General features: G+C 52.8%; 1 protein-coding gene and 4 non-coding genes across 5 annotated transcripts in view; 3 read left to right on the forward strand and 2 right to left on the reverse strand.

The window, feature by feature from the left end:
* ALOXE3 (arachidonate lipoxygenase 3) overlaps positions 1–9,978 on the reverse strand; it is a 22,963-nt gene extending 12,985 nt beyond the window's left edge. The window contains exons 1-12 of the mRNA XM_008061122.1: positions 9,334–9,978; positions 8,526–8,730; positions 7,413–7,494; positions 6,435–6,554; positions 5,971–6,096; positions 4,329–4,432; positions 3,618–3,790; positions 2,689–2,832; positions 2,403–2,606; positions 2,224–2,310; positions 1,541–1,710; positions 879–1,000 (exon numbers count right to left, since the gene is read on the reverse strand). Of these exons, the coding sequence (XP_008059313.1) occupies positions 879–1,000; positions 1,541–1,710; positions 2,224–2,310; positions 2,403–2,606; positions 2,689–2,832; positions 3,618–3,790; positions 4,329–4,432; positions 5,971–6,096; positions 6,435–6,554; positions 7,413–7,494; positions 8,526–8,730; positions 9,334–9,480 (1,684 nt within the window). The 5' untranslated portion in view covers positions 9,481–9,978. The remainder of the gene's footprint in view (positions 1–878; positions 1,001–1,540; positions 1,711–2,223; positions 2,311–2,402; positions 2,607–2,688; positions 2,833–3,617; positions 3,791–4,328; positions 4,433–5,970; positions 6,097–6,434; positions 6,555–7,412; positions 7,495–8,525; positions 8,731–9,333) is intronic.
* A 656-nt stretch (positions 9,979–10,634) lies between these two features.
* On the forward strand, positions 10,635–10,707 carry TRNAK-UUU. Its single transcript has one exon. It is a non-coding gene; the product is annotated as a tRNA-Lys (tRNA).
* Positions 10,708–11,229: 522 nt separating this feature from the next.
* TRNAQ-CUG lies at positions 11,230–11,301 on the forward strand. The gene has a single exon. It is a non-coding gene; the product is annotated as a tRNA-Gln (tRNA).
* Positions 11,302–11,685: 384 nt separating this feature from the next.
* Positions 11,686–11,767, reverse strand: TRNAL-UAG. The gene has a single exon. It is a non-coding gene; the product is annotated as a tRNA-Leu (tRNA).
* A 514-nt stretch (positions 11,768–12,281) lies between these two features.
* Positions 12,282–12,368, forward strand: TRNAR-UCU. The gene is given in 2 exon segments: positions 12,282–12,318; positions 12,333–12,368. It is a non-coding gene; the product is annotated as a tRNA-Arg (tRNA).
* Positions 12,369–12,887: the final 519 nt, after the last annotated feature.

The following is a 12,887-nucleotide window of genomic DNA, read 5'->3' on the forward strand; positions in this document are numbered from 1 at the left end:
TGAGGGATGGCCTGTAGTTTTCATGAATTGGTCTTAAGGGTGACAATGAGACATCAAAAAGAAAAATCCTTTGGGGAATGGGGAATGGAGGGTTGGGGAATTTCCAAGTCTGGAAATCAGCTACAGAGGAGAAACAGAAGAAAGCCTAATTCTGTTAGGGTAGAAAGAGGAGTCAGAGATCCAGGACAAGTCAGGGGTTGGGAAGGGAGAAAGTTCGTACCTGGGAAGAAGGGGAGGGTCAGAAGGCCATCTCCTTCCTGCGCCTAAGGGAATCCTTTAAAGAAAGGATGGTGATCTGGGACATCTGTTTGGCATTGAAGCTAAGAAAAATAAGACCTAAGCGGGAGCCATTGCCATTGGTGGGTCTCAGAGACCTCTCAGGCTGTCTCAGGAGGGGAGAGTTAAGGTCAGGTGACAAGCATAAATGAGACATCAGGCAGCAGCAAGACCAACCAACTCCATGAAGAAGTTTGCAGCCAAACGAAGTGAAGAGAGGTTGGTAGCTGGCCACCTGGCAGGTCAGACATGAGAGGGTATGAGAGAAGATACCAGAATCCTCGGAAGCCAAAGGTGACTCCTACTGTGCGATGCGGTACATTGATAGAGTTCAGCAAGCTGAAGCAAATGGATCGGCTCATATAAAGAGGTCAAAGGACCAGAGAGGCACAGCGCAGTGGTCAAGGACTTGAGGGATAGTCGGAGCTGGCTCTGAATCCTGCTTCCTCCTCTGTGCCTATTTCCTTATCTGCTAATTGGTGATAATAGTATGTACTTCAAAGGCTGGTCAGTAAATAAGAACTGATTAATGGGTGGAAGGGGGCACAGGGTGAGTGCTGGATCATCAGAGCCTGCGGGGGAGGTGAGATGGAAGGGGATACCTGAGCTCTCCCGGCCCAGGAATGCCTGAGCAAAAATCTCGCCAACCCAGGCCTGCAGTTCCGAATCCTGCTGCACAGATGCATCACCAGGATAATAGTAGCCCACGATTTCTGAGACAAAGCTGCAGGAAAGAGATGTCAGTGTCACTGGAGCAACCTTGGGCTCAGGCCTGGCCAGTAAACCAGGGCCCACTGACTGGCGAGAGGCAGACAGCCAGAGTCCACTGAGAGTCCACAGAAGCTCAATAGGGACCCCCAAATCCAGTTGGAACCTGAGTGCCCAAACTTAAGTCCCACCCCCACTCCTGAGTCATGGGTGCTCTGTGCCTCCTTTCTGCACTGGGCCTGGGGAGAAAGTGCACTGAAGAAAGTCTGACTCATGCTACCTTCTCCCCCTCCCCAATCAGCACCCAGGAAGAAGGAAGACGTGCGCCGTCCTCTGGACACCCCCTTCTTCCCTTCCTCCACTACATTCACACACACTTCAGCCCCTCTCTGGACCACACCTACCTGCCATCTCACATGGGACCCCAAACCCTCAGAAATTCCCTGTGCTGCGGTGTGAGAACACCTGGAGTCTCAGCCTCAAGTACCCCATCCCGCATGAGCACAGGGTCCACAGCAGGACTGAAGGAGCTGCAAGGAAGGACCCGGCCCCCCACCTCTCGATGGCTGTCCAGATCCTCAGGCCGTCATCTCGGTAGTGGTAGTTGGGGATGGCTAGGACGCCGCGGGCCCGCAGGCTGTCCGGAAGGCAGAAATTGGTGTAGGTGAAGTGGGCCAGACCCGTGCTCATGAGGTAAAGGAGACCTTGCCTCCCGATGGACGTGACCTGAGGACACAGCACAGCTCGGCTCCCAGGCCGGCCCAACCCCCACCCCAGTGCCTGGGGAAGAGACAGGGCTAGTGACTCGGCCCGGGGAGGGGCTTGTTCTGTTAACCGAGCAGTCCGCCGACCAAGCACCCACGGGCCCTGCCTGACGTACCCTGCGCAGGTTGCGGCCCTGTTACGTGAATAGGAAATCATAAGGTGTTTGGTAACTAAAAGAATGAACTGAAAGCCGAGGATCCAGAGCCTGGCTGGACGCACGGTCAGCCGAGGGTGGTGCTGGGGTTGCCCAGTCTGTGGAACTGTGTGGCCTGAAGGGGTGCAGCCCGTGGGTGGGACCGGCGGGCGGGGAGGGGGCTTATGGGCGGGGTGAGCAGGAGACCGGCGGCGAGGGGCGGGCTTGTGGGAAGAGGCAGGCAGGGACTAGGACCAGGGCCTGGGCGCCGAGCGGGGCTTGCGGGCGAGACAAGGCGTCTCCAGGGGCGGAGCCTCAGGGGCGCGGCGGGGCGGCCGCACCTGGTCTACGAGGCCCTCGGGGTTGAGCAGCGTGGCCCTCGCGATGGTGTTCACCTGCAGCGTGTAGCGAGTGTGGGGAAGCAGGAGCTGCCGGCGGAGCAAGGCCTCGTGAGCCGAAGGTCGCGGAGAAGACAGCCCAGGCCCCGCCCCCTGAGGGCCCAGCCCGGCGTCGCACGGACCTTGTAGACGGGATGACAAAGCGGCAGCTGACGCAACGTGGCCAGGGCGAAGGCCTCGCACAGCAGATGCGTGCACAGAAAGTGCGTGTTGTTCTCGTGCACCAGGAACTCAGAGTTGCGCACCCACGTCTTGGCCAGCAGCCAGTCCCAATCGGAGTCAGTGGGCAGAAAGATGGGGGTATCGGGCCCGGGCATCTGGCTGAGCTGCATCCAAAAGAGGGTAGGACTCACTCTCGACTGGGTGTCCCGGAAGCCTCACCTCCCGAAGCCCCGCCCCAAGGCTCACCTGGATGGCCAAGGGCACCAGCGCCCCCTGGGGGTTGAGCCACAACAGGCAGAGCGGGGCGGCCACGTACTGCTGGCGGCCGTTTAGGCAATGGGTAGGAGCCTCCGCCAGGATCCAGTAGTCCGCTAGGAAGATATTCCCCCTCTGGAGAAGGCACACAACGTTTTAGAGTGCTCTCGCCGCTCACGCTCCTCTCGGTTCTCTGCCGGCTTCTACCCCAGGGAGGAGCTGAGGTCCCCAGTTCGGGCCTGAGAAATTGTTGGGTTCTCCACCCTTCCCAGAATGTCCGGAATGAGGTCCAGCTGAGTCCCCTGTGATTGTGCAACTTCCCACCTGCCTCTCGGTCTGCACAAGCCTGCATCCTCTCCGCCCCCCCGCGCCCCACTCCTGGTCCTTCCTACTCTCTCAAATCAGATGGAATCCCCTTTTGATATCTGACCTCTCTGTATCCAACAACAGCAAAATCAACACACAATGAGAATTAACCAACCACATCTTTAGCCTTCTGGAGAATGTCTGTGGGCTTGCCTGCCTCTGAGAGACTGAGTCTTTATCCACCCCTATACCCTTAGAGCCCCTAGTCCTCTGATTGTATCTGGTGGCATAAAACAGGCTTTCTCAGGCCTCAGCATCTGGGATCTTGGCAGACCCAGAACAGGGCAAGACCTCCTCCAAGCTGTCTCTGCGGTTGCCCTGCTCATTCACACTACTTCACCAGGCCCCATATCAGGCTTCAAAGCCTCCCATCCCCTATCAGGCCCTCATCCATATCTGCTCTACTTAAACAGTGCAGGTTCAAGGTTGCCCAGAGGATGAGGCCCTCAGGTGGCACACAGCCCAAGCCTTTCTCCCTTTCCTTCTACACACATCCCTTGTCCATAATGGCAACTCATCCACCTCCTGCCCATCAGGACAAGGTCTTCACCCACCTCTAGCTCTGTCTGCAGGCAGGTGCCCTGTCCCAGTACAGGGGCCACCATGTCACTGGTGACAGGCAGCTTGCTGGGCAAGCTGGAGAGGCAATGGAGCATGACAGGATTGACGCCATTCAGGTACTGATACCCGAAGAAGTGGTCCTCATGCCAGTGCTCCTTGACATAGTCTGGGGGATAAGAAAGGGGAACCATTGATTTTGAAACTGCTTCCCTAGATCCTGATTCTGCCAAACACTTTGTACATCATTATGGCTTAGGTTTTCCTCCCAGTAACCTATGAGGTAGGAATCATTATATCTTCAATTGACTACCAGATGCCGAGGGTCAGAGAGATGGAGTGACTTGCCCAGTTGAGTGGCAGAGGAGGGATTTGAACCTAAGCTTTTCTGGCCTCAAAGCCCAGAATGCTTGGTGGTAGGAACAGGGAAGAGAGTCATGTGTCACTAAACTCCCTTAATGACTGTAAGCCTCACCCAGCCAAGCAGAGTGTCTCTCTGTTCTCCCTCTCCTATTTTTGCCCCTTCTTCAGAGGAGGTATTTGGGTTCCCAAGGGGAATCTGAGGGATGTCACCAGTAAAACCAGGAGCCCCTCCCACTCAAATTCAGCAGGGAAGACTGGGAGAGGGACTTTTCCCAGAAAGGAGAGGAAGGGATCTGAGCATGGGTAAGGTAAAGGATAGACATTTCCTGACTAGTTCGGCACACCTGTGGTGAAAGTTTTGTGGCACAAGAAGATGTTCTGGAGGTCATCCAGTTTCTTCCAGGAGCCCTTGCGATCCAACAGTCCTCGAAATTTCATGCCCAAGGACCTGAGGAGGAGGAGAATGTGAGGATAGGGCCTGGGAGCTAAAGTCTGCTGGGGCCACTGTGTCCCCAGCCTGGAGGAACTGACAGGGTCAATCCCCAGAGTAGAGGTGCCTAACAGTCTCCATGGGAGAAGTGTTTGTAGCCTAGTGAGACCTTGGCTTAAATGCAACTATCCCTGGGAGAGGTAATCATGTGTGCATGAAAAGATGGTACACAGGCCCTATAGTACAGACAAGTCACACTCACTGATGTTTTGGCCTGCTTTTTCCAAACTTCTATCTTGTCATAGACCTTCACTGGTTTGGATCTGCCTACAAGACAAAGTCCCAGCTGCCAAGCCTGACTAGCCCATAAAGCTCCCCACCAGCTAGTTTCTACCAACATTTCCAGGTTTTTCTCCCACTCTGGGCACTAGGCAAGGCCAACCAAGACCTGCTCTTCAAACAAAATCAGATAGAAGGAGGACTGGCAAGTTGAGGAATGTGCACTCTTCACTTTGTAAATGTCTATAATGTTTAAATGTATAGTGAGCATGATTTTTTTTCTCTTTCTTTTTTTTCTTATTTAGATATATGGTCTTATTATATTGCCCAGCCTGGAGTGCAGTGGCTATTCACAAATGTGATTATAGCTCACTGCACCCTCCAGAGAAGCTTGGACTACAGTTGTGAGCCACTGTACCTGGCAACATTATTTTATAATAAGGGGGAAAAATGCTTCCAATTAAATAGGCTTTCACTTATTTCCGGGGCTTTGTTTAAATTGTGCCTCTCCTAGAAAGCCATGTCCAACTTCTCTACCTACTATAAAATCTATCTGTTCTTTTAGGTACAGCTCAGAAGCAAAATCTTTCATGAAGCATTGCCTGAACTACCCTCCAAAACACACCTTTCACAAAACACTCACCATTCCCTGCATTTCCTGTAAACATAGTAGCTATATATCACCCTCATTATGTTATGAGCTCCTTGGGGTGAGGATTCGGCCTTGACATACCTAACTCAAAATAAGCACTCACTAATGGGCTGAGTCAAAGGGAGGGAAATGGGACATAGAACAGATAGGTCTGTGGCAACTGGTCAATAGCATAAGAAGTGCAAAGATGCTGATGAAAAGTGTGGGCACCTGGGGAAGGCAGGGTGGCAAGGAGGACAATGTCACCTGTGCTCACTAAGCACTCGCTCACTCATTGCACAAACATTAGCTGAGAGCCTGCCTAATCAACACCCAGGAGATGAGAAGAACTGGGCAGAGGAGCCTGGGGGGAGAAGGGGACATGGGTAGGGGAAGGGGGGAGACAGGGGTGTAGGCAGAAGAGATATGGGGTAGAGAGTAGGGGTAGGGGGCAGGGAGAGGGGAGACTGAGGGACAGGGAGAAAGGGCAGTCTGGGGGTGGGGAGGGGGAGACTAGGGGACAGGGAGAGAGGGCTGTCTGGGAGCAAGGAGGGGGCACAGGTGGGCAGAGATGTAAGATGTGCATTAAAGGGACAAGGAAGCAGGGACCGTGAGTAGAATTAGGTGCAGAGGGCAGTGGCCTCACGCAGGGATGGCATTGAAGAGCAGCGAGGCAGTCTTGGTGGCTGAGTAGCGAATATTGGGCTCCATGTGCAGCAGGGATGGGATGTCAATTTTCATGGGGAAGCCAGGTAGGTACCGATTCCCACTGCTGGAGGTGTGGAAAGTAGAAAGACAGAAACTAGTCAGTGAACCTTGTCATCCACTCCCCATAGTTCCTTCCCTCTGATCCACCCTCAGAGACCCCAGGTCTCCCCTCACTCTTGCCTCCTCCCCGCCCTCTCTCTCCTGACCTAAAGAATGTTCTCACTCTTGTTGTCTCTGCCAGACCTCTCCGGGCCATGCCTGGTCCACTTTGCTGCTGACATCTGAATGAAACTGCGCTTGTTATAGGCCCTTACCCTTTCTTCCAGGCTTCTTGGCCCTCATCCTCTCAACAGACCCTCCACTTCACTCCCCTCCAACTCCTTCTCAAGCCTTGGTCTTCACCTGTCAGCCTGTTCTGCACAAGGTGCCGTCTTGGTCAAGGCAAATTTCTTGTCTGACTCCATTTCCTCAAAACTGCTGACATCCACCATGCGGGGGAAGCCAGGGGCATAGATCTTCCAGCTTCCAAGGGAAAGAGATCAGAGGTGACAGGTCAAGCTTGGGATAAATAGAAGTCTTATCTTTTAAAGACATGACTGCGGATTAAAACTCCAGAAACTGCCTACTTTCTGGATAGGTGACAAAGAATTGGAAATTTATCCGTGAAGATATTGGGTTTCAGATCAGGACAGCATTTGAGGATGCCATTAATGTCCACACTAGTTTGGAGATGGCTTTGTGTTGAGATTATTGTGTTGAGATGTCCGGGTCGCATGCAGTGTGGCTCATGCCTAAAATCCTAGTACTTTGGAAGGCCAAGGTGAGAGGATTGCCTGAGCCCACAAGTTCGAGACCAGCCTGGGCAATTTGGTGAGACCTCATCTCTACAATAAATCAAAAAATTAGCCAGGTGTGGTGGTGCACACCTATAGTCCCAGCTACTTGGAAGGCTGAGGCGGAAGGATCACTTGAGCTCAACAGGTCAAGGCTGCGGTGGCCATGAGTTTACCACTGCACTCCAACCTGGGTGACAGAGTGAGACTGTGACTCAAAAAAAAAAAAGATCATGACTGGTTTAGGGGTGAGGCCAAAAATGAACTGAGATTGGTGAATACTAGTGTCATTTCTGATTCTGGCCTCTAGGTTACATCAGGGACAGTTGGGAGTTGAGTATGGATTCATTGATGGTATTGGGACAATTGTTAATACTGATATTCTGGGTTTAGACTCAGGGTCACTATTAGAGTGGGGTTAGGTTTAAGTGGGAGTCCTGACTGGAGTTGACCCTAGGCTGAAACTAAGGTCAGAGTGAGTTACAATCTGATTAAGGCTGAGGTTAGAATAAAGAAGGGGAAAGAAGTCAAATTAGGCCAACCTCACCGGTAGCATTCCTGCCGGGCCTGGAGCTCCCGCATCCTGTGATCCAGGAGGAGGGGAAGGGAGTCCTGACAAATAGTTCTTGCTGTGGGGAATGAAAATTACTCTTGGTATAAGTCTTTTTACAAACAACACCTACAAACCTTGCCTAAACCCCCAACACTTGAGCCCAATCCCACAGTCGTGTCCATGTGAATCACATGGGGATACTCCTATGTTCTTTGTGTAATAAGCAGTAGAAGGGATTCAAGACAACCTCCCCAAAATTATCACAATCTGCCTAATATTTGCATGTTTATCTCCTTTCCAGACTATAAACTCCTTGAGGACAGAAATCATATTGTATTTATTTTTTTGTATTCTCAGCATCTAGCCTGGTCCCTGGCACCATGCACATAATATGCACTTGACAAATGACTGATTAATACAAATATTTTGTGAAGATGGGTGGGTGAGCCATGATAGTGGGTGGGGGATTGCAGTGAGATCTGTGAAGAAATCAATATGGGCCATAGGGTACAACGTTAACTCACCTGACCTTGACCTAGAATATCCATCTCTCATCCCTGAAACTCATCTCAACACTCAGAGCAGCCCTAGTGTTGTCTCTCCGGATCAGACAGTTTGGGAGACTGAAGGGGCTCAAGCCCAGTGTCTGTGAAAGGCCCCACACATTCAACAAAGGATCCTAACAGTACTTCACTGGGACTTCATCCACACTAGAAAAGCTAGTAGTAGGGGCAGGTCCTCTCCAGTGAAATTCTTGAAATATTCAGGGCTTCTCCACCCCTAACACTGTAGGTTAATTCTTCTCTGGGCTTCAGAGGAATTCACTCTGGGCATGGAGAGGGAGGCTGTGGGAAGCAAACTGCTTTCTCTCTCTCTCTCTCTCTCTGAGAGAGAGAGAGAGAGGAGTGCATATCCATGTGAGTGTGTGTGTCTATGTGTGTCTCCAGAGAGGTAAATACTGCCCAGAAAGCCCTTGCATTTCAGGGCTTGAGAGGCTCACTTTTTTCAGAAAGTATCTACTTGGGAGCCCAGAGTTTCTAACCCCAACCCTATTCCCTGCACCCTAGACCCTTCTGCAGTACAGAGCAGCCCTTGCTGCTGGCCCACCTGTTCCTGGCCTCAGCTCCAAGGTGCAGAAGCCTTCAATCCACTGATAGCAGGGGAAGTGGAAAACGCTGCCATCCGGGGCAGTCACACAGATGCGGCTGCAGTACCAGGAGTCCTTGCAGAAGAAAGCGAAGCGCTCCTTGTGTACACGCAGCAGCAAGAGCTCTCCCAGCTCCTCTGAGCAGCGCACCTTGTACTTCTGTACCTGAGGGGACCAAGGCAACAAGCAGGTAAGAGGCAGGGACCTGCCAAGACCGTCCTTGCACCTTGCACTCACCCCTCTTCAGGCAGGTAAACTCGAGCTGCTGCTGACCCAGACAGTGCCTTTGTATGAATTATCAAAGGCAGTCCTTCATCCAGGTAGAAGCAGGCACCTCACACGGTGTGTGAGCAGAGAAGGCACTGGATTTCACTAGCCTCCTTGGCCCCAGGGAACCCTTGTGTAGGCCACCAGCAAACATCCTGGGGGCTGGCAAAGGCAGGCAGATCAGCTCCAGAGAAGAGGAAACCCAGGTTCAGAGAGGGAAAGCAACTTACCCAAAGCCCACCGACAACTATGGGATGAACTAGGAAGCCAGCAGGTTTCCTGACTCCCTGCCCAGTGCTCCTTCCTCTCCACAGTCCTGCCTGGATAGTTTATCATCCCCAGAAAAGACAGAGACCTTGACAGGACGGTGACGAGATCAGGGCTGGCATCCTGAGTTCAGCAGAATTTGATAAGCCCAGGGGGAATGATCCTCCCTCCTTCGGCGTCCTCCACAGGCCCTGCCCCTCAAAGATTACGCTTCCCTCTCTCCATCGTACTCACCGATCCAGAGGCAAAGTCCCTGCCCACACGATCCAGCCGCTGCTTGGGGCTCTCACCACACGTGCCCACCAGTGTGACGGAGATGTTGTCCCGAGTGCCAGCCTTCAGATAGGAACCAGTGGTCACACACAAGCGGTACACTGCCATGATGAGAGGGAAGAAGGGACGCTCTCCGCAACGCTGACCGCAGCAGCAGCCGGCCTGGAGAGAAACAGTGGCAGGCCAGGCAAGGCTGGGCTTCTGGGCGGAGGGCAGGGTAGACCTCAGGAAGGGCTCAGTTCTCTCTGGGATCCACCTGGGCTCTTTCTCCCTCCCTGGAACTCTCCGCTGGCGGCTCGGGCTCCCTCTCCCCGCCCACAGCCTTGCACCCTAATACTTGTTTGCTTGCTTCTGACACAGCCGGTCTCTCTGGCTGGCTTACTCAGATGGATACCAGGAGCCTGCATCCCAATGAGGAGGGAGGGAGGGACCCTGATATGCTGATATGCAGACAGCGAGGAGGTGCCGCCCGTATGACTGGGACACGGCCCTCCGCTTGGTCAGGGGCCCCACTGATGCCCTGAGGCTCTTGTCCGCCCACTCCCCAACGTCCCCCAAGAGCCTTTCCTTCTCTCTCCCAGCCAGAGCTGAGCACAGGGCACCTGCATTCCTACATGTGAATCATCCATGCGAATCACTATACCAGGTGAGCTTCCCTCGGTCACAAATCCCACGTGACTACAGTTGCACGTAAGTGAGGCGCACACGCATTCCAGCCCGTGGCAGGCGCTCAGGACCGCTCACCCGTCGCCGGAACCCCCATTCCCCCACGCCTAGCCCTCTGTCCCCCCCTTCAGTCTCACGCCCGACTTCAGTCTCTCCCTTGAACAGGGCCGGTCAGGAAACGGAACCAAAGTCCGAGCCACAGCGTCTGAAAGCCCTACGCGGCATTCTTTCTTCTCAGGCCCGCCCTGGGCCACCGGGACGGTGGGCGGAAGCCCGGGCGCACGAGATGTCCGGGATCTGGGTCACAGGGGCTGGCGAGGACCTTCGCGGGGGAGGCCAGTAGCCCGCAGCGGCCCCGCGCGGCCTGTCCGCGCACTGCACGGTTCCAGCCTCGACGCTCCAGCCCCAGCGACCCAGCCTTGGCGGAGGCGCTAAGGAAAGGACGCAGTAAAAGAGCAATTAAAAGTTGGCAGGCTCCATCCGCTCACTTCTGGTCTATGCCAGAATCCTCCACACAATTCTCTCGGTTCTGCAAGCCTGGGCTTTCGTACCACATACATGGACTTATAGTCAGGGCCGCACGGTCGTCGAGAAGAGCCCGGATAGCTCAGTCGGTAGAGCATCAGACTTTTAATCTGAGGGTCCAGGGTTCAAGTCCCTGTTCGGGCGTGCGTTTTTGTTTACTCGTCTTTTTAATGTTGCACTCAATGGAAAACAGCACAAATAATTACTTGGCTTTAAAAGGAAGTACTAATAAGTGCTTTTCAGAAAGTAGAACAAATGACAGTGGAGGGTGAGTAAACATTTTAAAGCAGGATATATGCGAGCCATATTCGAATTTAAAATTTCTAAATAGCCACATTAGAACGAGTAAAAAGAAATGAAACCTGCGAAATTAATTTTAGTGATATAGTTTAGTTAACACAATATTTCAAGATCTTCTTTTAACATGTAATCAAAATGTTACAATTATTAATGAAATGTCTTTTTTTGGCACAACTTCCTCTAAATACGACGTGTACTTGGAAGCTGACAATACATTTCAGTTCATATTTCAGGTGCTCGATAGCGGTGTTCATTGTATCCAATAGAAAGTTTTATTTTGTCTTCATTTATAAATAAAGGATATGGAAGACACGCACAGTAGAAAGTCCAGTAAGGGACATAATTTGCAAACTCACGCAGGCGAGGGGTTCCATGGTGTAATGGTTAGCACTCTGGACTCTGAATCCAGCGATCCGAGTTCAAATCTCGGTGGAACCTTAAGTTTTTGACTTGCTAACCATAGTCCTATGACTCAAGAGGATTCCCCTCTCCCCCCCAAAAGCAAAGAAGGGCACTATTCATTGAGCCTTTCACACTGGGTAATTAGATCCTCTAGCACATCGTCAGGAGAACATACAGCAAGTCATTTAAATATATTGGAAGTTGCGATAATATTGAGAGGTAAAGTTACATTTGAAAAGATGTTAAAATAGAGATCAATTATGAAGAAGTGAAGGTTACTTCAGCAGTTTTTATCAGGTTTTTGCTTGGGGCAGGAACGCAGACGTAGTCTCTGCCTGGAAGACGGAAGACGGTGGCGAAACCACTACCCCGGGATCCACAAAAATAACACCGGCTGCTTAGACGAGGAAAACTCTGGCCTGGCAGCGGTGGGATTCGAACCCACGCCTCCGAAGAGACTGGAGCCTAAATCCAGCGCCTTAGACCGCTCGGCCACGCTACCTGCATGAGAGCCGCTTGTTCCCGTTGTCCTCCTAAGAGACTAAAAGAAAGGAATGAGGCAGATATAACAGTGTCAAATCGTCCAATCTCCTTTCCTACGTTTTTCAAACTAAGAATGAGGAACTATCAAGACTTCGGACCGCGTAGCAGACAGCAGAAGGATAAACCAGAAGAAACAGACACACCGAAATGTATAACAAAACGAGTTTATTTGGGTGGGGCCACGTCTGGGAATGGGGTGCGCCTGAGCTGGAAGCACCCCCAAGCGGGCAGCCGGGCCTCTGCACTCACGCCCTCGGTCGCTCATATTCGGCTGCTCTTCCTTCGTGTTTTCCACCCATGTGCGTCCTGACTCGGACCTGGCTAACATGCTTTGGGCCCGCTATCTGGCTGGCCTCGGAAAGCCAACCGCAAGTTCCTGCGCGCCCCGCCCAATCCCCTCACACACGCTCCCCCACCCCATCCCTTTCCCGCGCTAGTACCCGTAAGCCACAAGACGTCGCCGCTCGCCAGGTGGCTCTGTGGCGCAATGGATAGCGCATTGGACTTCTAGTGACGAATAAGCGATTCAAAGGTTGTGGGTTCGAATCCCACCAGAGTCGGTTTTATTTCAATTTTTCTTTCCTTTTCATCCGGCTTTTCCTCACAGGCTCCCCTCCCTTCTCCCCCTGCCCTATCTCTGGTTTTCCACCTGGTTTCAGTTCCAACCTCAGTCTCCGCTCTACTCTCTTCTTTACTTACCTGTCTGCCCCGGGGCTTGGGCCATGGAGAGCAGGACTGGGGGTGGGAGACAGAAGGGAAGGGAAAGTGGGCGTGGACGTCGAGATAAAGGCAGGCCCCTGGTTCGGGGACACACGGGGATTTAATAACCACTTTATTCCATGCACTAGGGACTGGGGAAGGGACCGGGACCGAGCCGGGGCAGAGAGAGAGTACAATCCTAGACGCAAGGGGGAAGAGGGGGCAGGGGAAAGGGACAGGAACCAGGGAAATATATATTTATATAGATACTCTCATATAGACCACATCTCACCCGCGCGCTGAGCCCGCGCGCCCCGCCGCCCTCCCCAACACCTCTCCCGGACGCCCGGTTCCCCCTGCTGCCCGCGGGCTGGAGTCTC

Source organism: Carlito syrichta, unplaced genomic scaffold (assembly GCF_000164805.1).
Source record: "Carlito syrichta isolate Samal-C Ts95f unplaced genomic scaffold, Tarsius_syrichta-2.0.1 Scaffold305117, whole genome shotgun sequence".
Taxonomy (NCBI): domain Eukaryota; kingdom Metazoa; phylum Chordata; class Mammalia; order Primates; family Tarsiidae; genus Carlito; species Carlito syrichta.